The sequence below is a fragment of the Ambystoma mexicanum genome, chromosome 2p (genome assembly GCF_040938575.1).
Source record: "Ambystoma mexicanum isolate Mex_15411 chromosome 2p, UKY_AmexF1_1, whole genome shotgun sequence".
Classification (NCBI taxonomy): Eukaryota; Metazoa; Chordata; class Amphibia; order Caudata; family Ambystomatidae; genus Ambystoma; species Ambystoma mexicanum.
Genome location: NC_090923.1, coordinates 273943305 through 273966693, shown reverse-complemented (window position 1 = coordinate 273966693; position 23389 = coordinate 273943305). Strand labels below are relative to the sequence as shown.

At 40.9% G+C, this 23389-nt stretch overlaps 1 protein-coding gene across 6 annotated transcripts in view; it reads left to right on the top strand.

The window, feature by feature from the left end:
* The window catches only part of LOC138566370 (inter-alpha-trypsin inhibitor heavy chain H4-like), a 1003937-nt gene that overhangs the window by 880507 nt on the left and 100041 nt on the right, over window positions 1-23389 (top strand). For 5 of the 6 annotated variants that reach the window (XM_069643539.1, XM_069643537.1, XM_069643535.1 and 2 more), the window contains one exon: window positions 14301-14452. The exons of the other annotated variant lie outside the window; for it this stretch is intronic. In XM_069643539.1, the coding sequence (XP_069499640.1) occupies window positions 14301-14452 (152 nt within the window). The remainder of the gene's footprint in view (window positions 1-14300; window positions 14453-23389) is intronic. 6 annotated transcript variants of the gene reach the window in all.

The following is a 23389-nucleotide window of genomic DNA, read 5'->3' as shown; positions in this document are numbered from 1 at the left end:
TGAACTGTTCCGATAATATGAGCGAGCACCAAACACCTCAAGCTCCAATCCAAATCTTTACAAAATTTTATATATTCTAATTTACTCAAAAAACATCAATTCGTATGCGATTCTGTCTCAGCTATTAAATCGCAAATATTTTGAATTCGTTTTCTCCCCAAAAAAATTCAATATATATGACGTCACAACAAAAACATATAAGACAGACATTTGACAGACTAGACAGACACCAGCTGGACACAAATATCTCTGCCTCTATCATTACCCCTTCATGGGGTGTAAACGTATCCCTTTCACAACGTCTTTAAATGTTGTGGTAGTCTAATCGTTCCCCATTATGTGGGACTCTGGGTACACGTTTCTTTTAGCTGCTATATTAGCGTAGGAATAAGGTGAATCCTCTCACTTCTCGGGTGTCTGCCCCGATATCCTCTCTCTTCTCGGGTGTCCTCCCCGGTAACCCTTATTTATTTAATTATTCTCGAGTCATTATCCCCTTATATATATATATATATATATATATACAGTCTTCTCTACTTCTAACTATATTTTGTTTTTTCCTCCTCCCTCCGTTACCTTTTTCCTTTACTTGTTCTAGAGCATGCACTATTTGTCAAAACATTCAATATTTGTTTCACTCACCGTTCGCATGGTTCCTCCCTGGACCCTCGCGATCACCGCCTTTGTTACAGCCTTCTTCGGTTTTTCACTCACTCAGCTGCCCGTAGGAATGGGAAGGGAAGTGGGGGGAACACGGGTCCCTTCAGGCCCTAACTGCAGTCTCTTTTAAATTACCACTGTCTACGGGGAGCTTCACAGTCTACTCAGCCGAATGGCAAAGGACTCGTGAAGAGGCCTCGAGGAAGAGAAACATGAGACTGAGAATTGCAGCTGACATGGTGCAGTGTGTGTCAAAAGTACATGCCGATCTCCCGCATTGATAGCCAGGGCAGGGAGAAGCGATTGCCGCTGTGGTACTGCCCTTGGCTCCGACAGCAAAGCAACTCCAATGAGTTCAGCACAGCCAATGAGTTGGAGAAACTGATAGCAGACCGGACTGTGTTACACTCAAGGTTGCAAGCAGAAACATTGTATGAAGAAAGAAAACTTGCATGTGATTGATCTTTATGAAACCGAAATAGGTACCAGATAGAGTGGTTCGGCACCACGTGGGTGCTCACTTGAAGGTCTCTGGTATTCAACTGAACGTGTACGAATGATTGAACTGTGAATTTGAAGTCGTCCTGCAGCGGGTTAAGTTGAATCCCACAGACATTCGGTCTGAGCCCGGCTGAGTGGGACAAATTGTATAAAAGGCGATCTGAGCTTGGAAGAGGGGGATCTGCGTGAACACCCAAGAAGATATTGCTGTAGCAAGTGTGAACCTGACTAAGGGAAGCAAATTGTAAGAAAAAGGATCTGAGCCCGGCTGAGTGGGATCCAGTGTGAAGAGTTAATTGCCCGACTTGAATGTTTGCAAAGGAACTTTTTTCGTTGTTTATGGTACATCAGGCACTCTGAATCAAGAGACTTTGAAAGTAAGAGACTTGGGCACAAAAGGCCCTGGGGTTGGTAAAAGGAACTGTGACCTTGTCCCATACTAAAAATGTGGGGAAATGAGGTGAACGGCCTAAACATCCTGACTTATCATTTTGTGAACACTTCTTTCTTTTTCTTTTTCGTGAACATTATCCCACACTATTTGTGGCATAGCAGTAAGGATTGGCAATAGGTATTTTAGTACTAGCCCTTTTTATTTGACTGGACTCCATCATTACTGTATTATTATTATTTGATGTTCGTAGCTTGCTCCCATCTTAGATTTAGGTCCAGATAGACGTTTTCCACCCCTTTGATAAAGTTCAATAAATACCCTTAAACTGTGATCACTTGTGTCTGTCTTACTTTGATACCATGCCTTCCTTACAATAAGGACACATGTTATCTAGCTTCCTAAACTGGGCCCTGCCTGGCATGAGGATGGCCACTCCATTAAAGCCAATGTGGTCTGGGAGATAGTGGGCTCGATCTGCTTTCACCTAAGTGGGGTACAATACAAGAAAACAGGACAGGGGGAATGTAGGGCCCAAGATGGCGGCTCTTCTATCGTGCTGCAATGAAACAGCTGGAGAGACCCATCAATGAGGGCATTGTGAAGGTACTGGAAATTGCTTCTGGTTTTCAAATTAGTTTCCCACTCATGACAATTAGTCTGGATTAACTCAGACTCCTCCTGCTGATGTATCTCATTGCGGCTCATAGATATTGCACCTTTGAGGCAAATTGTCACTTAGTTGGGACAGAAGAGGATATGGGCAGTGCACTCTGGTGCTGGAGTGGGAGTCTTATTCCTGAAGAGGGGAATTGTGATCCAGCACAGCTCTTCCTAACTGAACCCAGAGCCGATGGTGGCTCCTGCTATTACATATGTACTTCATGGAGGACCACAGCTGTTTTTGGGGTGATGGATTCTCAGGCATCAGAGGTAATGTTGGTCAGTGGATACCAAGATCTGTTCTTTGCAGTGAGAAATGTTTTTATTTTTTTATTACTTGTATATAATCAAAATAAGATTTTTACAAGGACTCAAAAACATTTCGGTAGCATGAAAGAAAAGTTCATGATGGACATCACCAAGGGGACAAGAACAAAATAGTGCTTCCACTAAAAGGGATGTACGAAAGTGAGATGTCAATGTTCGATTTAATTTTTTCGATCGCTAAATTCAAAAGTTTGGCAGACGCCGTGTGCCATCGTGCCTTGTCCCCAGGGATTAAACGATTCCACAAGATTTCTTCGTTACCCGCAAACGAATTTACAGTCAGAGGGCTGAAAAAGGCGATCCTTGCTTGTTGCAGGGCGGGACAGCGCATTAGCAGATGCCTGATGGATTCTGTTTCTTCAGGGTTTTTAAACAGTCTACAGGCTTTTACCATAGATCCTGTTCTGATCGCAAGAATTTCCTGCGTCTCCAGAACGTTGAGGCGGGCTTTTAAGAAGATTCTCATCAAGGATTTATTAGGATATCTCTTACAATACGTCATTGGTTCTTTTAGTTTGTTAATGGTCATTGGAAGATGGGCTAGGAGTTTGTTGTGTGCTGTTTTTTCCATAGTCAGGATCCAGTCTGTATGTTGCATTTTGGATTTAATCCTAGCTGGATTATTCTTTATATCTTCCTTGCTGCATGCAATTTCCTGTAGTTTCAGGTTTTGATCCATAGCCCATTTGGTCATGGTCCGGTTATTGCCCTTTTCAATCTCTTCCCCGATCATGCGATAGATTTCAAGGCTCTCTGGATGAATGACTTTCCTGTAAAGTTCTAGCGAGGAAATATCCACCACAGCTTTTAGGGAGACAAGGCCAAGTTCCCGTCGTATCGGAGCTACAGCGGTGGAATTGGGTAAGCCCAGAACGGATCTCCAGATAAATCCTTCGAGTTTAAGCCAAATACCCGGAGGAATAGACGGGGTAGCATCCATGACATATGTCAGCGAGGGGATAATCTTGGACTTGTAAAAGGTGATGGCTGGTTGTAGAGAGAATTTGCCGATTGAGCAGCTAGATTCTTTGACTTCGCCCATAGGTCGTTTTGCAGATTCCTGGCCCACTTCATACTGTCGAGTTGTACACCAAGATACTTGAAAGACTCAACCAGTTCTATTTTGGTGTTGTTGAGGAACCAGTTGAAAGCCTCTTTCTTTTTTGTACCTGGTTTTTGGAAAATCATTATCTTGGTTTTTGTTTTGTTGATTTCCAAGTTGTTTTCGGTGGTATAGGCTGACAGGTTGTCCAATTGTCGTTGCAACCCAACCTGGGTCTGGTCAAGCAATATCAGGTCGTCTGCGTATAAAAGTCTCGGGACCTGAGTAATGCCTATTTTTAGGGCATCCCTGTTTTACTCCACGCGAAGTCGGTATACTGGTGGACGTTAAACCTTTGTTTAAGCGGACTTTTATACTGTTGTTTGAGTGAAGGTTGATTATCGGGTCCAGAATACCCTCAGGACATTTCCAGGACTTGAGTTTGGACCAGAGTTTGTGTCTGTCCACTCTATCGAATGCTGCAGACAGATCAACGAATGCTAGGAACATCCGAGGGGATCCAGTCAAAACTCTGTCTTTGAGTAAGTTCAGACATAGTATATTTGCACTCGTACTCGCGTTTTTTTGGAATCCTGTTTGCAGGAAATCTGAACATACAGCAGTAGCAGCCCAATTACGAAAATGGCTTAGCAGGATTGTGGCAAAAACCTTTCCAATGACGTCCAGCAAGGCTATTGGCCTATAATTCAGGGGGTTGTCTCTGGCTCCCTTTTTGAAGATCGGAACGATCAGAGCTTTTTTCCATGAGTCTGGAATGGTTTGGGTTTCTCGACAAACTTCGAAGATTGAACTAATAAGATTTCCCATTCGTCCGGATGTTGTTTGAGATCGCAGTTCGCGAGCCCATCAGGGCCTGGGGCTCTAGACGATTTCAGTTTCAAAATGATTGATTTGATCTCGTCGATCTCTGTCAAATCCACCCAGACTGAGTCCTGTTGTTTTTCTGGTTTGTTGTTAATTCCATTTATTGGCTCAAATAAATTCAGAAAATGGACGGTCCATTTTCCTTCAGGTACTGGATTTATCATCTGTGAGTTTTGGAGTTTGTTTGATTTGTTGATTAAAGACCAGAAGTCTCGAGATTTTTTGTTTGCCAGAGCCTTCAACATCTCCTCGGCGTCCGACTGGTATAATGCATCTCTTGAGTTTCTCAGCCATTGTTTATAGAGTCTTGTTTCTACCGAAAGTTTTTCCCAAAGTATTGGTTGATTCATATTTGCTGCCTCTCTCTTTAGTTTTCTCAACGATCGGCGTTTGCTGGCTAAGACTGCGTTGTATTCATGAGTGTGCTGAATGGGAAGATGATTACAGATTTTCCTTGGTTTTTTGAAAAGGAAGAAGGAGAGGGATATAACTCGATCTTGCCATTACTGTTCTCGATGTTGTATCAGATGTTAAGATGCAGAATTTATCAGCAAGTTTATGGACATCAGAGGCGATCATGCATAGCCGTGTGTTTTGAGAGTTAGTCTCAATGACGGTGTCGTAATACTGAGGTATGGGCCGTTTACTTCTGCAAGTGAGATTTAGTAGATTATGGTCGCTGTACTTGGTTTTGATAACTTCAAAGGCAATTATGTTATGAAAAACCGATTTGGAGGCAAAGATGTAATCGAGAGTGGTGGAAGACCCGCCACGCTGCCATGTTGGTATCAGCGAAACTTGCTGCGTGACAGTGGCCGTATTCAGAAGATTTCTAGATTTCATAATCGAATTCCATGCCCGACCCCTAGTTGTAGCAGACGATTTGTCTTCATCTGGTCCCTCTGGTGTACTGCGTGGTGTGCAATTAGCGTTCAGATCACCACAAATCAAAATGTTGGGGGATTTGTATTTGATAGCGATCTCGTCGATTGTATGGGCCACTTTGTCGCACATATTCACAGTGGAAATCTTTTGCGGATTCCAGTAGATGTTTATGATAGCTACCAAGTCTGAAGTGCAGCGCTTGGGAGAGTCTGATACAGAGTTCCATGTAGAATTTCATAGCTGCAGGTTATGACTTCTGTGAAAGATATGCCACATCCTGATTTGATCGCTATCAGTAAGCCCGAAGAGGGTCGGCCCAGGGGTCCTTTAAATGCTGGTGAGATTTCAATACAGTAGCCATCTAAATCTGTTTTTTCCTGCAGCCACGTTTCCTGTAGGCAGATGATGTCATGTAAGCCTAAGTCGTGAGAGTCTGGCCTGGTGAGATGGACATGGCCTCTGGTGTTCCATGATGCGATGCTTATGATTTCATTTGAGTCCGTTGACTGTACATGGTAAGGGGTGAGTTGTTCCGGCAGTGTGCCCCCAGGTGGTTGCTATCTTTTGTCTCCTGGTGTTAAGATAGAGTGGAACCAATTCCATTTACCCTTCGCAGTACTTTTTTCAGAGTGGATCGGCGACTGATCTGTATTTTTCTCTGTAGATTTGTTGGTAATTGTCGACGATCTCTCCTCTTGAGTATGGAGTCGATGGCTTGACGGGTAGGATTGGTTCTGTTCATACTCTTGCTTGTGTCTATAGTCCTCTCTATAGGCTGTTCTCTCGTTCCTCCTTTTGGGGTATCTTGGGCGAACGTTTGGAGTGGAACCATGTGGCATAAATTCATAGGTTTTTTGAGTTTTTAGTTTTTTCTTGGAGATTTTATGTCATTTTCTCTTTGTGCTTCTTTTGGATTGAGAGATGTCATCTCGTAAAGGTTGAAACCCAAATGGGCCAACTCCACGTATATTTCTTGGGAGATTTCTTCGAGCGCAGTGGTTTTTATATGTAGAAAGGCTTTTGCTTGATTCTTTCTATGATATGGCTCAACAAGAAAGTGAGAAATTAATGAAGATCTCATGACCACAGTGAAAAAGGAGAACAAAAATAGACCCATCTCTTTGTTCAGTGGCAACAGGTCAATGGGAAGAAAGGAGATCCTGTTTGTGACTGGGCAGATTATGACAAGCGGGGTATCTCTGGTGGGGAGATCAGGATTATGGACACTTTGGAAAAGCATTGCAAGAGACCATTTGATGCTGGAATGGAGTTGTCATCTAGGAATGCTATAATTGGAATGTCAATAACAGACTTGGGTGCAAAAGAACAGGTTGTTCATCCATCGCAAGGCAAGGACACTTTTACACATTTCCATCAATGTGCAGCTTCCAACTACAGCATAGTGAGAAGGCATAGCGGGGAGGTTGGAAAATAGGGCCTAAGTAAGGAAGCTTCATTTTTCGGGCGTTCCAACTGATATCTCAAATTTGGGCATCTTTAACAAACAGTTTTTTGCCAAGACTTAGGTTTGAGTGATGAGAGGTGTGGCCCTTATATGGGCTTGCACAAACTGTACTATTTGTGCTGACAAAAGGCACATCAGAGACTCCTGCAGGTGGTGGTACAGTTGTAGCAGTGATGTATTATCCCATATAGAGGACACATACTTAGAATGACCACTAAAGTGAACATTTGAGATTGGGAGAAAATGTTCCCCAATTTATGCCATCAATTACAGCTCAAGAAACACAACTTGCATCCATATACAAAAGGAGTTCACACAGACTGGGTGCAGACATCAGTGCTCCACCTAGCAACGATGAGGGTCATTGAGACAGTGAACACATTCCTGTTCAGGTAGTTAGCATAGGGAAAAGGTTTTTTGGCAGATCGATATGTAGATGCCAATTGATGCCTGTCACCACCTGGATTGTTTACTTTGAGTATGGATTAGTTTCTCTCTTGTCCCTTGATTTTATTCTGTTTTCAGGAGATACTGTCTAAATATGGTTTCTTTATCAATGCAGGTTTAAGGGACAACCAGGTACACTGCTCAATAGGGATCTACTTGTGGTCTTGGACTTCAAATCTCATGGTAATTATTGGGAATTGAAGATGGCAGTTGTCATATGTACCTTCCTCCCATCACCTGCCTTTCACACTTTCCCCAATCGTTGGGAAAGAGAATAAAAGTGCTCATAAACAGGGTGACTCTTGGAATCTGACAGAAGTATTATTGCATGGAAGGCCTTCTGAATGGATGGAAGGCAACAATCATTCACTATTTTCGAGATCTCGCACTGTATCTGCTTAGCAGTGTTGTTTAGTTGTTTACATTATTACTATTCTAATACAATGTATTTGACAAAAGAAATAATGAGAGCTGAATGATTTAATTTTACAAGCCTAATGTGTAAGATTGTGATATTATTCAACGAAATTCTGAATCACCTGATTATTGGTTTATTTGGACAAATTGAGATTTGTTGCACTTCTTTCTACACTTGGTCAAATGGGGTGAATAGGGAATTAAATGTTCAATTATAGGCAGTGAAAGGTAGAATATTTAAACATGCTTTAGCTAAGGGAGGGGGAGAACTTGAATTACAGAGCATGTGGTAGTATCCCCTGTTATGGTGAAACTGCTCAATCCATAGGAAGAGCAGTTTTTGGGTGGTGGCGTTCAACGATTGTTTCGTGCAAAGTTATAGGGCGGTCTGAAAACTGAATAGACATGAATGGGGATACATTTTGCTCATGCGTACAGCCCAAACACCTGGACAGATTTGCATCAATATTGTGCGAGTTGTGGCAGCCTGGTCTCGAAAGCGTGCTTTTGCAAGTTTGATGTTAATCCATCCAGTAGATTAGTTAAAAAGCCACAAAAGTATGTCCCCAAAAGGTTTTGATTTTGCCATCTGGTCCGTAGACTCCCGTTCTGATTTGATGTCCGTGGATGTCCAGAGACCAATCCGATAGCTGCGTAATGTTTGCAGACATGAAACACGCCTGCTGATTGGTTGCTGAAAAGCGTGAGGTGCGTCAAAACTTTTGAAATGGTCACCAAATTTGAAAGGCGAAACACAACCTTGTCCGTGGACACTGTGGAAGAAATGTGCTCCAAGAAAAATACATTTGGGGTTATTATGAGAAAGGGTGAGGGTTGGCGAAAACAGCCGTGAGGTTGCTGCTGAGTCCGCTGTAATTTGTACTGTCTGTGACTGTTACAGACATGGTTCCATGGGCGTAGTTGGAAGAGCAAACACAAATGTTTGTCTGCAGACTTCTTATAGTAAAAACTATGATATGATATGGTAAGTCATTTATAACAACCTGTACTCAAGTGTTTGTAGTCAAAACAGATATTTTATTTGGTATTGAAGAGTATACATTATTTATAACAAGGTTGAAGGGTACTGTTCTGGCCATATAGCCAGTGTCCAGATTCTGTCCAGATCGGTATACTGGCCATGGCTACAGTAATTTGCACTCAGTAATTATGGCCTCAGTCATATGCCCACAGTAATTATGTAATGGAGGTGAATATTGTGAAATAGATAATGTGGTTATTGGGCTTACACATTGTAATATGTCTGATACTGGGAATAAAAACTTTATTGGATATGATAACACAGCTGCAATCTGTGCTGGTTTCTCTGTAAAGGAAAGACAATATAATAAGTTATAGAAAATACTTTGAAAAATGCCATTACTTACAGTTGTACACCTATATTTACTTTTTTGACCCTCATAAGCAGTAATAAGTAGTATTAAAATGAAATAATCATTGGGGGGGAAAATCCATGGTGGATTGAAAAATCCCATTGTATAGTGTTACAGTTTCTGGCATTTACATGGTTTTAAAGTTTGCCTTTTACACAATCTATGTGTGGGAAGTAGTTAGATATGCATTGGTGTATTTTAACAGTATTGGATTTTAAAAGTTCGATTGTCGTATTATGGATGTATTATGCAATTATAAGTGTGATGACGTGTTTTAAAGTATATTGTAATTAAGAGATAATACTTTTGTGTGTTTGGTTATGTTTAAAGTAGTTAAACACATTTGCATAATTCTAACTGTATTAGAGTCATTAAGATAGTTAAGTGTAATTTAATGTGTACATTTGAGTTTAAGGAATAGTAAGTAGGCATTTGTTGGATTTGCTGGGGACTTGTGTTTTGAGTAATAGAAGTGTTGTTACATTCAAACCAACTGCTTCTTTTTTCACACATGCATTATAGTGGTCTGAAGTGGTTGTGGCTTATGCCTGCTGGTGTGATTTTTTTCGTTCAAAGTGGTACTTGGGCATGTGTAAGGTTAGGGAGCTTACATTTATTGTTGGTACCATCTGCATTGTACCTTAGAAGGATTAGTATGACCTATTGGCTATGTGAGTATATTTGTTTGGTGGAACGATTGTCTGAATTGCAAAAAGGGAATACTATGCCATGATTTGCATTCTGCAGAAGCTGGTGAAAGGAATAGATTCACAATTTGCTATAGATACATACACAAATTGTTAATTGGGGATGTGGTCTAGTGAAACATGGTTGCACAGAGTGCATGTATGTTTCCACACATAAGAAATCTGGAAGATTTCCTTCATAGGGATGTTTTTGGTTTCTTGTGGATCTTCCTGTGTGTTAATAGGTACATTAATCATTCCTATCCAGTAGTCCAATTCCTGCCTGAGACTCTGTAGGCACTGTCGAGCATTTGCAAACACAACTGGTCTGAAATCGTTTAAGTAAACATTCTCTACAATTGGAAGAGAATATTGATTACTACATTTGCATACCAATTTACTCCACTTGTGTTTCTGAATTTAAAAGGACCAGGCAATTTTGTGTCGGTTTCATTTGAAGGTCCTGCATTTGCTTTCTCTTTTATTTTTGGGTTTGGAGGGAGAACTGCTATGGCTTCTGCAGCTACTACTTGTCTTTTTGAATATTTCCTTGTTTCAGGTAAGGATACATATCCAGATGTGGAGTGTACAGTGTGCGCAGCCTGTTATAATCTATGATGCAAGGAATGTCAGCATTGACTTTGCTTGCATCAAAGTTAACTGAGAATAGACCATTGAGCGTACTAAGATGTGAAGGCACTACGTAACTGATACCTTCTTTGAAGACTGTGCTGCCAATGTCAATAAGTACAATGTCTAGGGTTAGACCTTGTGACAGAGAGAATTGTACCCTGCATGTATGTGAAAAAAAGGAAACGTGCTGTGGTGCTGGGGAATTTTTGTTATTTATTAGTTTGTCAGTGGATGTTGACAAACTGGATAGCCAACAACTGTACCAATTGCTCCATTGACTAAACCTTGTTGTACCTCAGGGTTACATTTAAATATCACTCTGCAATTTAGACACAGAGTTAACTGCTTTTCTAATCCATCAGTGTTTGGAATACTCTTTTCTAGGCTATTTTGTCATGCTTGTTTATTAATTTTATTATTCATTTATAATGCGCTTAATACCAGCGAGTGGTTTCTAAGTTCAGGATCGGGATTCAAACCTGTGTTGCACCGCATTGTCTTGCATCCAAGACACACACGTTGCCCCTGAGCTATACTTCCTCTCCTTGACATACAGGCCGTGTCATGTCATGTTTTTCTAGCTTGTCTGTGGAGCGGATATGCGCTAAGGGTTGTATTTATTTTGTCAACATCGTTTCATTGAATTGGCTACAGCTTTCAATGATTGGCATTAAGCACATGCATTTTAGATTTTGTTGAGTTAATTGCTCCATCATATCAGGGGCATATGACTTTGGTCCATACAGCTCATTTATTAGTCTAGTTTTTAAGAGCGGGTTGGTGTGTTCAGTAAGCAGACCAGTTGTAATGGTTTTTAAAATATCTGCATATTCTAGATCTGCAGAATGTTGCATGTTGTGGGTTAATTCTCTGTAGCAAAAATGATGCCACAAATTGACATTGCCCATGCTGCTAAGTGTATCATGGCATTCTTTGTGTCCCAATGTTTTGAATATGGGTTGGCATTTCACTGTTGTTAACTGTGGGAGGTTTCCAAAAACAAGAACATGTTTTTCTCCAAACAGTTGCACGTCACCAATGTTTAGGACTTCCTGCATTCTTAGATGAATTAAAGCTAGCATGAGGGTGCAAACCATCTATAAGGGGGACTCTCATTTGTCGTGGAATTTTGCATATTTCAGTAGCAGCTTCTGCTGACAAATAGTTTTTGTGTTCTAATGTCAGGAGAAGTACTTGATGTAAAGTTACATATCCTATGTTGTAGGCAGCAAGACCTGAGGGGGCCGTTACAACAGCTGAAAGGTTATTCTTTGTGACTTTTCCAAGAAATGTCCTAATTGTTTTAGTTAAGAAAGTTTTTAGCTGGAACCAGCTTCACCACTTGCTTACAAGAGCAGAGTTTTGTAATTTTCACAACTGCAAGTTTTACTTTCATGTTTTAGTCCATGATCAATTTTTTCGGTGACTTCTAGGTAAATGGTGAGTTCTTCATCATTGAGCTTTGATTTGAGCACCTGACAAATCTTCTTCAGATTGTTTGTATTGATACATGGTGTTTTCTCTCTCATTCATCGCCATTTGTGCTTCATTTTCAATGAGTGGTTCTTCTTGGCTTCCTGTAACAGAATGTTGACTGCCTTCAGGAGTGTCTTTCTCTAACATATTTTGTATTTCTTCTTCTTGTTGGAAATTAACGTCCAACATTTATTTGTATTGTTTAAAAGAGTGATTTGTTATACTGATTTCATTTGCCTTGAATGCAGCTTCAAATGCTTCATGGGCAGCAAAAAATGTTTCCTCTTTTCTGCAAGATTTGAAGAATTGCAGTAGCGCCATGTAATACAGTTCTTTATGCTGAGGAGATTTACAGGACAACTTTTCATGGTTTATGAGACTTTACTAGGCTTCCTTTAAACTGTAAATCAGAATATTTCGCAGTTGCATCTTGCATGACAAAATATTTGTAGGAATAGTTTTGGGCTATGTAGTACAGGCACATGTTTTCCAAAACATTATTTATCTTTGGAGTGTCATTTACATTTCTTTTAAATATCTTGGCTGTTGGGATCATTTGTGTTAGATTTTCGATTTCCTGATAGTACTCTTTTTTGTGATGAAGCTGGACCCAGGTTCAACCTGACAGATTTCCCATATATTTTGTTTCTTTTTTCTTTATTAGTGATATAGTATGAATCTTTACATTAATACTCAAGCATGTGCAAAAGGAGATTACATAAAAGATTTCAAAATGCAAAAGTGTTCACTAGTATAGCTTAACTAATACATCACATGTTTAAAACCTTATTAAACATATGAATTTACACAACAACATTTAAAACATTATGGGTGCACCTACCTGGGTGCAAAGGGAAAAGGCTAAACCACTGGTAACCCCAAGTTTTTCAGCAGATTTTGGAGAATTTTGCTCTTGTGGACAACCTACAGGTTTGGGCCAGGGGTGTTGCAGCCACCAAGGAAAACATGAAACCCCATGCATTTCAGAAAAGAAGTTACCCGTGGGAATCCACAGAAGTGTGCCTTGCTCGAATCGCCCCAGAATGTATTACCCACAACCCCCGGCAAAGTCCGAAATGTAGCAACAAATTCACAATTTTTCAGACATTTCACTCTTTCAACCCACCGAAACACGCTGCCAACACCACATGTCCTACTTTCCCACGTTCCCACAGGGGTCCCGACAAAAATGGTACCTCACATGTGAGGGTTCACCCACCTTGCCGCAAATGGAAAAGGCTAAACCACTGGTAGCCCCAAATCTTTTGGCAGAGCAGATTTTGAGAAATGCTGCTCTTGTAGACAACCTACAAATTTGGGCCTAGAATGTCTAAGCCACCAAGGAAAACAGGGAACCCCATGCATTTTCGAACAGACAACACCTGTGAGAATCCACAGATGTGTGACTTGCGCAAATTGCCCCAGAATGTATTACCCACAACCCCCAGCAAAGTCCAAAATTTGGCGAAAATAATGTGCCGCCATTTTTTCCAAAAAAAGGGTAAATACATGGAAACGGTGCTATAGGAGCCCCACCATTTTACTTTTCTACAAGTAAGAAAAATGCATTTGCAAAATAGTTGTACAATTGTGTTAACTGCCAGTTGATGTGAATAGATACAATATTTTGGCACCACATGGAATCCAGTAGCACTGTATCATAAATACTGTAACGTTATATGAAGGCAAAGCTGATGCCTTTTAGGAATGCTTACTTTTAACAGCATCCAAGTAAAAGATTGTGAATGCATAGGTGTGTGAGCAGCACTAAAATATATACTTTTCTGTAATGGTAAGGAAAATGCACTTGGTAAACACTGCAGGTAGTGTTAACTGGCACTTGTGAGTAATGTACTTTTAGATGTAATGTTTGAAATACGTTGTTAAAGGGACGTTATGGTTAAGTTCTACTTATAAAAACATATGAAATTTAGTGAAACATCTTTTGTTGAATGGATGATATGGTTACAAAGTAAAATTGAAGAACACAAGAAATACGTCAGTTATGGTTTGCTATGCAACCATAACTAGAGCCACCACCATGCACAGCTAAGACTAACACCCAGGAAATCAAAGATGACATCACAAATGAGAACATCGAATATAGATATACACACAGTAATAAAATAAAGGTAACAACTGCTGGGGGATTTTATAAACGTTGAAATAAAGAATCACTGATGTATACAGGTGATGTCCCTATGAAGCGTATTGATGAAACTAAAACAAGGATGATAATAGTTTTCTTGACTATTTCGGAGACTTTTATGGGATACAAATAAATGATTTTCTACTGTTTTCTTTTAATTATTGTGGTTCATTCTGAAAGCCAGAGTTGTTTTTTACAATTAATTGTCTCGTAAAGATGAAAACTCGAAACGATTTTACTATTCATCTGTTTAACATACAAACACATTTTTCTATGCAGCATGCAGATTTCTATTTCAAAAAGGATACTTTCAATAACAACAGATGGAAAAGCGTCTTTTATCATTTACTATCCAGGGTCCCCAAAACGATTCCTTCAATTGAAGTTGACAGGCGTTCACCACTTTTCAAATAAGGTTTCTGGAAAACTTGGTAGGTATCATGTATTATTGTATGATGTATCTTAACTGTCTACAGAGCAACATACATGCTCCTGTTTATTGTAAAGTGCTGTGGCATCTATGCCCTGCCACTATACATTCACCACTCCTATTATATGCTACAGGGATCATTCCACATTTTTCACATTGAAGACAAGAAAGAACTAAGATGTTCCTCAAGTACATGCCAGTCGACATGTACTTAACATGGGAAAAGTACCCCATGCCTACCTAGACCAGACACGGATAAGATGCATGATAGATGATTAAGAGTCACTTTGGTGGTGTGCACATTTTCAAGTTTACCATTATGAATTCTGAGAAATTCACACAGAAAACAAACAAAAAATGGCATCCTTCGCAGAGTATCCACATGCTAAAAGGATATAGGTGATGACTGCTGTTTTTTTTAGGCCCTTTGCAATAACGAATCACTGACCTTTACAAAAGATTTGCCCACAAGGCAGGAGTTTTCTTTTGTGAGTAGGGCATGCCTTAAACATGTATTGAAGTTTCGCTTTTCAAAGAAATATCCTGTATGGAAATTACACATTTTCAAGACACACATAGAAAACAAAGGATTACAATTGTTGGAGAGCAACCTACTGTACACCTTGGATTTAAAAGACCACACAGGAGGATTGACTATGAGGTGTAATATATTGAAATATCTACAGCAGCACATAACGATTTTGCTGTTGTTGTGGCTGTATCTGTATCTGTACCTGTATCGTTTAGGGCATTAGCTGCCTTTCATTTATTTTCCGAGTGCCGTGTAGTTAAGTTAGTTACTGGGAACAGTTTATACTACACCCGTGGATGCTGTATGGTTTAGTTGTAAAGTTCATCAGTTGTAGCAACCTTTATGGTGCTTTGGCCTGTCAACAGTGGGGTAATATCAGAGTGAAAATGTCAGACAGCATGTATCAAAGAGTTGTTCTATCACAATAAGGGAATCCAGGGAGAAGTTATTACATTACAGTCAAGCGATATTGCAGCGGGAATGTCAGGAAGCATGCATTCCAGTGGTTTTCTATCAGAATAGCTAGTGAGCAAGTGTTGCAGGCATGCAATATTGCCTAAGGTAAGGTGGTTTCAATGTGGGGAAGCTTACCTAGGTAGCACACATGAGCACCTGGCTATTCCCTGGCACTAAGTGACATTTATGTCATTCTTCCTGGATAGGCAGTTGCTCCCTCCTTCTGTGGTGGCTATTGTTGTTTTAAGCCAATCAACCCTCTTTTCAGGTCTCACCATTCCCTTTAAGGACCATCTGGGCCACGCCGAATTTTGCAGACAGCCCCAAATGTCTGGTGGATGTAATGCTTACAACCTGAGATGCATTTGGAGGGCAAAGCTCAATGTATTTCACTGCAAGCTAAAACATTGCACGCAAAGCGTTTCTTTAGGACTAATAATATGTCGAAGCACCTACAAGCAAGATGTCTTGCAGCTTTTATTGACTTTAGTGCAGCATTTGCCACAGTTGAGTGTAACTTGATCAAAGCTACATAAATGGGGCATACCAAAGGGTCTGTTAGATAATAATGGCACTACATTGTCAGACTACCTGTAAGACTGGGACCTAATGTCACTCTTACCAATTCCTTTGTTACTCACATAGGGCTATGTCTTGGTGCCGGTATTATTTAACCACTACCTAGCGGATCTGTCTACCAAACTAGAGTCTGTGAATGTCCCTCTGCCACTGTTCGGTACCACTAATGTCCACTGAGCTCCAAAGATTAGTTTTGCTGATGACCTCATCCTATTGGACCTTGCACCTAATGGACTCCAAGTGCAGCTAGACTTCTCAATGAACATTGCCCTGAACATTGCCTCATTATTAATAACAACAAGACAACGATCATAAGATTCAATTCAGGACATAGTTCTGACAGGAAAAACAATGTTAGTGCATAGTAAATAAAAAGCAAGTCATTATTGTATTCCATTATAAATATATGGGTATTACCATAGACTAGGACCTGAATTTGCACGAGAATGCAGGAATGTCAGGCAGGTGGTAGTGCAGCAACTAGTTGCTATTAAACTGTTTGCTGCACAGATTTGTGGATTTGTGTAAACATTTTAAATCAAGTCTACAAATGGAAATTGATGCAAGTTTGATCTGTGCTGTGGAAATTTGGGGGCTGTCCAATACTGCTGATATTACAGGACTGGACGATTGTTCGATAAATAAGTTATATCAGCTTCCTGCTAGCCTTATGGCTGCGTATCTATAGCTACAACTGGGGTATAAAGGAATATGATTTCTAATCATGCAGCAAAGGCTTGATGTGTACAGAAAACTTGATACGGCCACTGCCAATGGCCTGATGCATTGCAGTGGACAGAGTAATTGGGGTGAACATGCTTGCTTCAAAGTCTTAACAATAACTCAGCTCCTTAAGGATGGACAGTATTGGAGTATATATTTAAAAACTAGTCTTGGACATGAAGGAAATAGCATGATGAATCCACACATAAAAAAGCTATACAGAGACGGGCCTATGAAAATAATGTGGTCGACTTATTAAGCAAAAGTCATAGGGCCTCATTACGAGTATGGAGGCAGCTCCATACCGGGTTCCTCCAATGAGGACTTACCGGGCTATTCCAACCATGGAGGACCTGGTGAGTCCTCATTGGAAAAACCCATCCCCATTCCCATTTGAGCCCCCATAGGGCTCAATGGGAATGGGGAGGGAGCTAATAACGGGCCCGTTATTAGCTCCCTGATCCCCCGCGGGACCTGCTAAGGTCACCTGGTTTTACCAGGCGTACTTACCAGGTACCGCAAGTGAACCTCGTAATAGGGCATCCCGTAAGGAAGGGTGCCGGTCCCGTACCGGCACCCTTCATTATAAGAGCACCATGGCTGTAATGAGGCCCATAGTGGGGAATCTGTTATACATACTACAGAAACACATCTATGAGCTTATGGAACTTACTACACAAGTTTAGGTACCATGGCGATGTGTTATGAATTGAAACAATTCCAATCTAATGTATTGTACGGGAACAATTATCATAATGTTACTCTTATTGTTGTTTGATGTGTTGTTGCACTATTATTTTATTTTACTTTATATTGTTGTATTACATGCCGAAAACCAGGCATGCATCAGGACGTGGGACTCCTAAGACAACACAAGAAATACATCAAGCAAGATCTAGATATAGTCAGAAACTGGGTATTCAAACAGGTACGCTACATGACAGCACATACATAATAATAATAATAATAATAATTTGGCATTTATATAGCGCTACGAACCCTGAGGTATCTGAGCGCTGCTTATTATTACCCACGGTGTGTGGTGCTCATTTATCGAGCTCGGAAGGATGAAAGGCTGAGTTTGACCCCACCGGGATTCGAACCTGTGTTAGCAGGCTCTGCACGGATGTCAAAGGGAACGCTCTACTTGCTGTGCCACTTGACCGGCGTGTTTACTACATTGCACTATTTATTTGTTCTATATAAAAAGCTGTTTTTTTGTATCTTTATAAACATATCCATATATATTATGTCGCATAGCATGTGCAGCTATGAGGTGATCTGTGGGAAAAAAGATTCAAGTTACAATGCAGAACATTATGATTGTACCCTGTAATCATGGTTGAGAATATTTTTATTTCAACATAAGCAACCTATTTATTGTACCAATCATGTAAAGCTACACCTGGGGAGACAGCTTTTTTTTCAAACAATGTTTGCTTTTTTTGCACGTGGCACGAGGCATTTTCCACCTGCTTTAATTAATATCAGTTACAACTTTGAAACCTCCTCAAAGTAAAAGAGTTATGCATTGGGCCGCTACATGCTAGAGCTCCTCGCTATTTTGACTACCGCAGTGATATCAGTTGGTCCTCCATCGTTTATCATAGACACATTCTCAGACTCCCCTGACCTGTCTCCACTGAATTCTGTGCAGTAATATTTAACAGTACATTAACTAGACAATCTCTGGTTGTATTTTGGTGGGCATGTTAACCCCCATTTATATTTGGCAATGTGTATGATCTACTGTGATGTTGATGTCAATGTACTTTCTGCACTTGCACAATTCTGATGAGTCTTGTAAAATTGGGATGTGTCTGCTTTTAAACCCCGCCCCCATCCAACTTCTAACATATGTATATTTCTTTAATCCGGTTCTCTATCCATGAACTCTGCACATCCAAGCATCGTATTTAAATGTCCTGAGTTTACACCAATCATAAACACATTCTTTCCTAAAAGCTTCCCACTTACAGTGTGGGAGCTCTAAGGACATGTAAACAATGTATGAGCTGATTGAATGGGTGATTTAAGGCACTTTTATAGCACATCCTTACCCCTAGAGCTAGAGGAGTCCGAGCCCTAGTCATCCAGCTACCTAGGAGAATAGATGTCTCTTGAGACAGGTTTTAAACTCAAGCAGTGAATATGCAGAATGGATAAGGGGAGTTAGGAAATTCCACGTTTTGGCTGCTTGCCCAGGAAACGCCCTCCACACGTAGAAGCTAACGAATGAAAGAAAATAAAAACATAAATAAACTGGCACTTTGGAATGATCAATAAGATGCCCAGAGCTGCAACTTGCTGGGTTAATAGGCAGAAGCCGTGTTGTGCAAACACTTAAAGGTCAAGCAGGCCATTTTAAATTCAATTTAGCATTGAGCCAGTGAAGGGAGACACTGTCAGCAGACATATGATCATATCAATCCAAGTAAACAGATTAATTCTGTACCTTTCTACTTGAGCGACAATTCAATACACAACACTTCCGTAAAGGGCGGTGCAATAGTCCATCCTTGAGTTTACACAAGCACCTATCACAAACAGTATGTGTCTTACAGAAAGCAATGGAACAATCTTCCTTAGAAGCCAGCTGTTTAAGACTGCATTAATTTGATGGGTTAGAGTGAGATTATCGTTAATCTAAAACCATCGATCGATTTTTTATTTTATGAGTCAAAGAAATTCACCTCTGGTTTTTGGATCATTTCTCTTTCTGATTTTGGGCCATTCAGCTGGAAATGATGAATCGATAACCAACCTTTCGAAGCCAGGAGACAGGATTGGAAGTCATAAAACCCCCATCTACACCTGTGAGTTCCATGTAGACGTGTGTCATCTCTGTATAATTGACCTTCCAGTAGTAGGTAAATGGTCTAACAGAGCCACATAGATATAAAAGTACACTGGAGAGAAGGATGGCCCCTGGGGCACTGCACAAGTCACAGGAGCTGGGATGGAGAAAAGGAGCCCAGTTGGACCTTGTGGTGGTGACCCTTCATAAAGGATTGCAATCCTCCTTGGGTGTTGCTGGTCACGTGGACTACTGAAGCGAATATACCACTTAGAATGACATATTATAACTGTGGCAAATGAGGCGCAATTCCAACATTACCTGCAGCACCTCATTGTTCCTGTCTATGGACGTTATTATGTCATTCTAGAACACGAAGGAGGCCAAAATCCAAGCTGAAATGGAGATAAGCAAACATGGGAATCATGACATGGTTCCAGGTGGTGAATAATTCATATTTACATAATATTGGACATGGAGGACAGATTGGTAATAGGACAGTAATTGGTCAGGATAACAGGATCCAAATCGGGTGTCTTTAAAACTTGTGGTTTAGTGTCCTCTGTACGCACCAAGGGTTCAAAGCCTGTGGAAAAATGCACATTGATGAGGGGGTATCAGCAAAGATCAGCAATGATCAAAGCGAGCGCTCTAACGCAAAACTAATCAGAAATAGGATCTGCTTCTGAATTGGCAAATTGTAATATAACAATGATAGCCAGAACTTTACTCTCTTTTTGGTTATTTATGTAAAGAAGAAGAACAAGTTGGAACTGGGTCTCATCAATCACCCCCAAGTTCTATTTAAGGTCGGTCAATTTTTCTCAGAGGTCCTGGGAAAGGAAGGTAGAAGGACGAGTAACAGATGGACGAGCTAGAGTGTGGATTAGTCGAATTAAAGTGTGAGGCTGGTTAGCTTTTGATTTTATCTTAATATCTCAGTAGTATTTTTCTAATGAAGAAGATACAAATGCTTTCAGGTGCAGGGTGCAATTGATGTTGTCCTCCTTTCGACGTATTTTACAGTGTTGCAAGCCTGGTAATAGAGTAATTGCCGCATTTAAGGGCTACCGCCCGACTCGTGATGAGGACCTATGTGTTGGTGGTCCCTTAGTTCTTTGCACCTCTCCCATTAATCATACTGCCCTTTGGCTTGATGTCTTTCAGGGGTTTAACCACCACCCATGCATGTGGTATCTTGTTATCAGGCAGATCTCTGCCTGGGTCTGGAAGATAGTCCCCAACAAACAGCATCAGTGCCTGATCCTTATGTTATATGGCCACTACCAGTGACTGTGTAAGCACACCAGCAGGCTTTACTTTCTCTTACCACTGGTCTCTACTAGTGCATCAGAAGCAGCTGTGAATTGACTTTGTTCTTCTCTTCTGTTGGGTTATGTCACTGCCTGGGAGATAGACCGCAGCTGACACGTCTTTCCTTCAGCTCTCAGATTGGTAGCGCAGTCTTTGGCCCCTCCATTTCCCCAGTGTTTTTAATATTGTTGTTCGGGGAAACTCATTATTCCTAATTGTTCCCTGTCCACTCCCCTGTGCTTTTGCCAGTTTTGAATTAGTCTATTATTGGCTTCTAATCATCTCTCCCATGTGTGTAGATTTTCCTGAGCTTAACTCCATGTGTTCTCTCCCTACTCCCAGCTGTAACTCCATGAGAATGAAACTGTCATTGGGTTGTGTCTTGTCGCGGGAAACATTTTTGTGGGTGGGCAATGTATGAGCTTGGGTGTGTTTGAGGGTGGCTAGTGTATGGGATTCAGATGTTAGAGGGTGTCGGATGTGTGGAAATTTGATATGTTTGACAATGACCAATGTGTTAGAGTTAGATATAATTCAAGGGTAACCATTGTTGGGAGTCCGCATGTAATTCAGGGTATAATTCCAATATACCAAATTCAGGTTTATCTTAAGGGTAGCCAAGGTTTGGACTTGAATGAGCGTGAGGCTTGCCAATCAACTGAGCTTAGAATAACCTGATACAACTGTCCTCGAACCCACTAACAACTCCCAAATATTCTGCTTATTCACTCTAAGCAGAAAACTATATAAAACATACCTCTACTGCAACAAAACATGAGGCCATCACAAACTGCAACAAGCTACTCACACCACACAACATCAAACAAGAAGACAAGCCACCCACGCCTACTAGACACGTCAACACATGTCGCACATCACAACAACCACCAAATATCACAAGTCAGCACACAGTGACCATTTTTTCCAAACTGAAGCTACCAACAGCACATCAAAGCTTCTGCACTTTTCCCTCTCTTTCCCACTAACAAGCCGCCTTAGCCAGGGTGCCAGGGTGCCAGGAGATCACGTAAGTGGCAGCAGTGTGCGGTACAAGACCACATAACATGACATCTGTTTCATTAATTCAAAGTAATGCAATTGCTAAGAATAAACTCTGCCAAACATTTGGAAGTCAGACAGCACATTTACTGTTCGTCACTGTCCTTCTCATGTAGGTACCTCACCAGCCCTACTCCAAACCTCTAGAATGTTAATCATGTGCATGTTCCTGGAAATCATCCAGGAATACCAGTCACACTGACATGTCAAGAACTGAATGCCAGAAAACCCATTATCTGACTGCACATCGCTTGGTCTGGGTAGCTCTGGTCCCACCCCATGTAGTTGTCACCGCGGCTTATCACAGTTTCTCTTATGCCCATTCTCCGCGCTGACTTTGTGATATGTGTTCCGGCCCCACCACCAATGCCAGCATGCCCATCAGTACACAGACAATCTGAAGTACCCTCACAGCAAAGGGAAATGCATCTTGCCCCAGCGAGTACTGGGGAGATCCCCAACTACTCCTATTACTCTAACAACAGTTTTCAGCTTTCTCCTTTTGGCTTTGTGAGCACTGTGTGGCAAATGTTACTCTGGGGCTGAACTCTGCTTCTTTTCACCACGTGTCCCTTGGAGGCCTGCTCTTGTTTGGGATAGCAGCAGTGGTGGAAACTACATTCACTATCAACTTTAGTTACTGTATGCCATATATACGCAATCATTTAAAAAAATTATGTGAAGCAACAGCATGTTAAGATGGATTTCTAAATTCTGGCCTGGTGGACAGACTTCAGGAATCCAGCCTAGTAATAGCGAACAGGGGAACTCTGGGAGTTTAGCCAAACCCAATCAATGTAAGCATGGAGGGTGATCAAGGCTAAGTATCAGGAGAGGTGAGTGGGATCAGGTGTCCGCAATGAGACCACACAGTGAAATTCACAATAATTCTACATAGGCAGGTAAGTATGAAAATATTCTTTTAGTTATAAGCCCAGGAAATACTATGAAAAAGATTCAAGCAGGTCATTGCATCACACAACAATTGAAATATAAAACATATATACATTCACTCTTTGGTTATAGAAATGCATACAATTCACCGACACACCTGAAAGGGAAGTAAATCATTTAGCAATAAACCCAGTCCGCAAGAATAGAGACCCTAACTTGGTAAGTCCAAACCCTAAGTTGAAGGGGGCCTTGTGCAAACAAGTTCACAGAGTTACTTTAGGAGAGAGGACAAAGGCAGGAAGAATTCTTGTGGTGGTGAGAAGAGTTCCAAAAGACTTCAGAATGAGTTCACAAAGTAAAATACTTTGTCTATCTTTTAGAGCAGCTTTTGAAATAAATGTTTAAAAAGCGAGAGAAGGGAATTATTAAAAATTCTTCAACATTTTTAGAATGGAGGAGATGGGGGCAGCAGTAAGTATTGCGACTACTCACCGCCTTTACTCAGATTTTCCCAAAGGACGTGGCAGGTGGAATGGGGTCACTCAAGGTATATTTTTCCGCCGTTGGATCCAGTAGAAAATGCC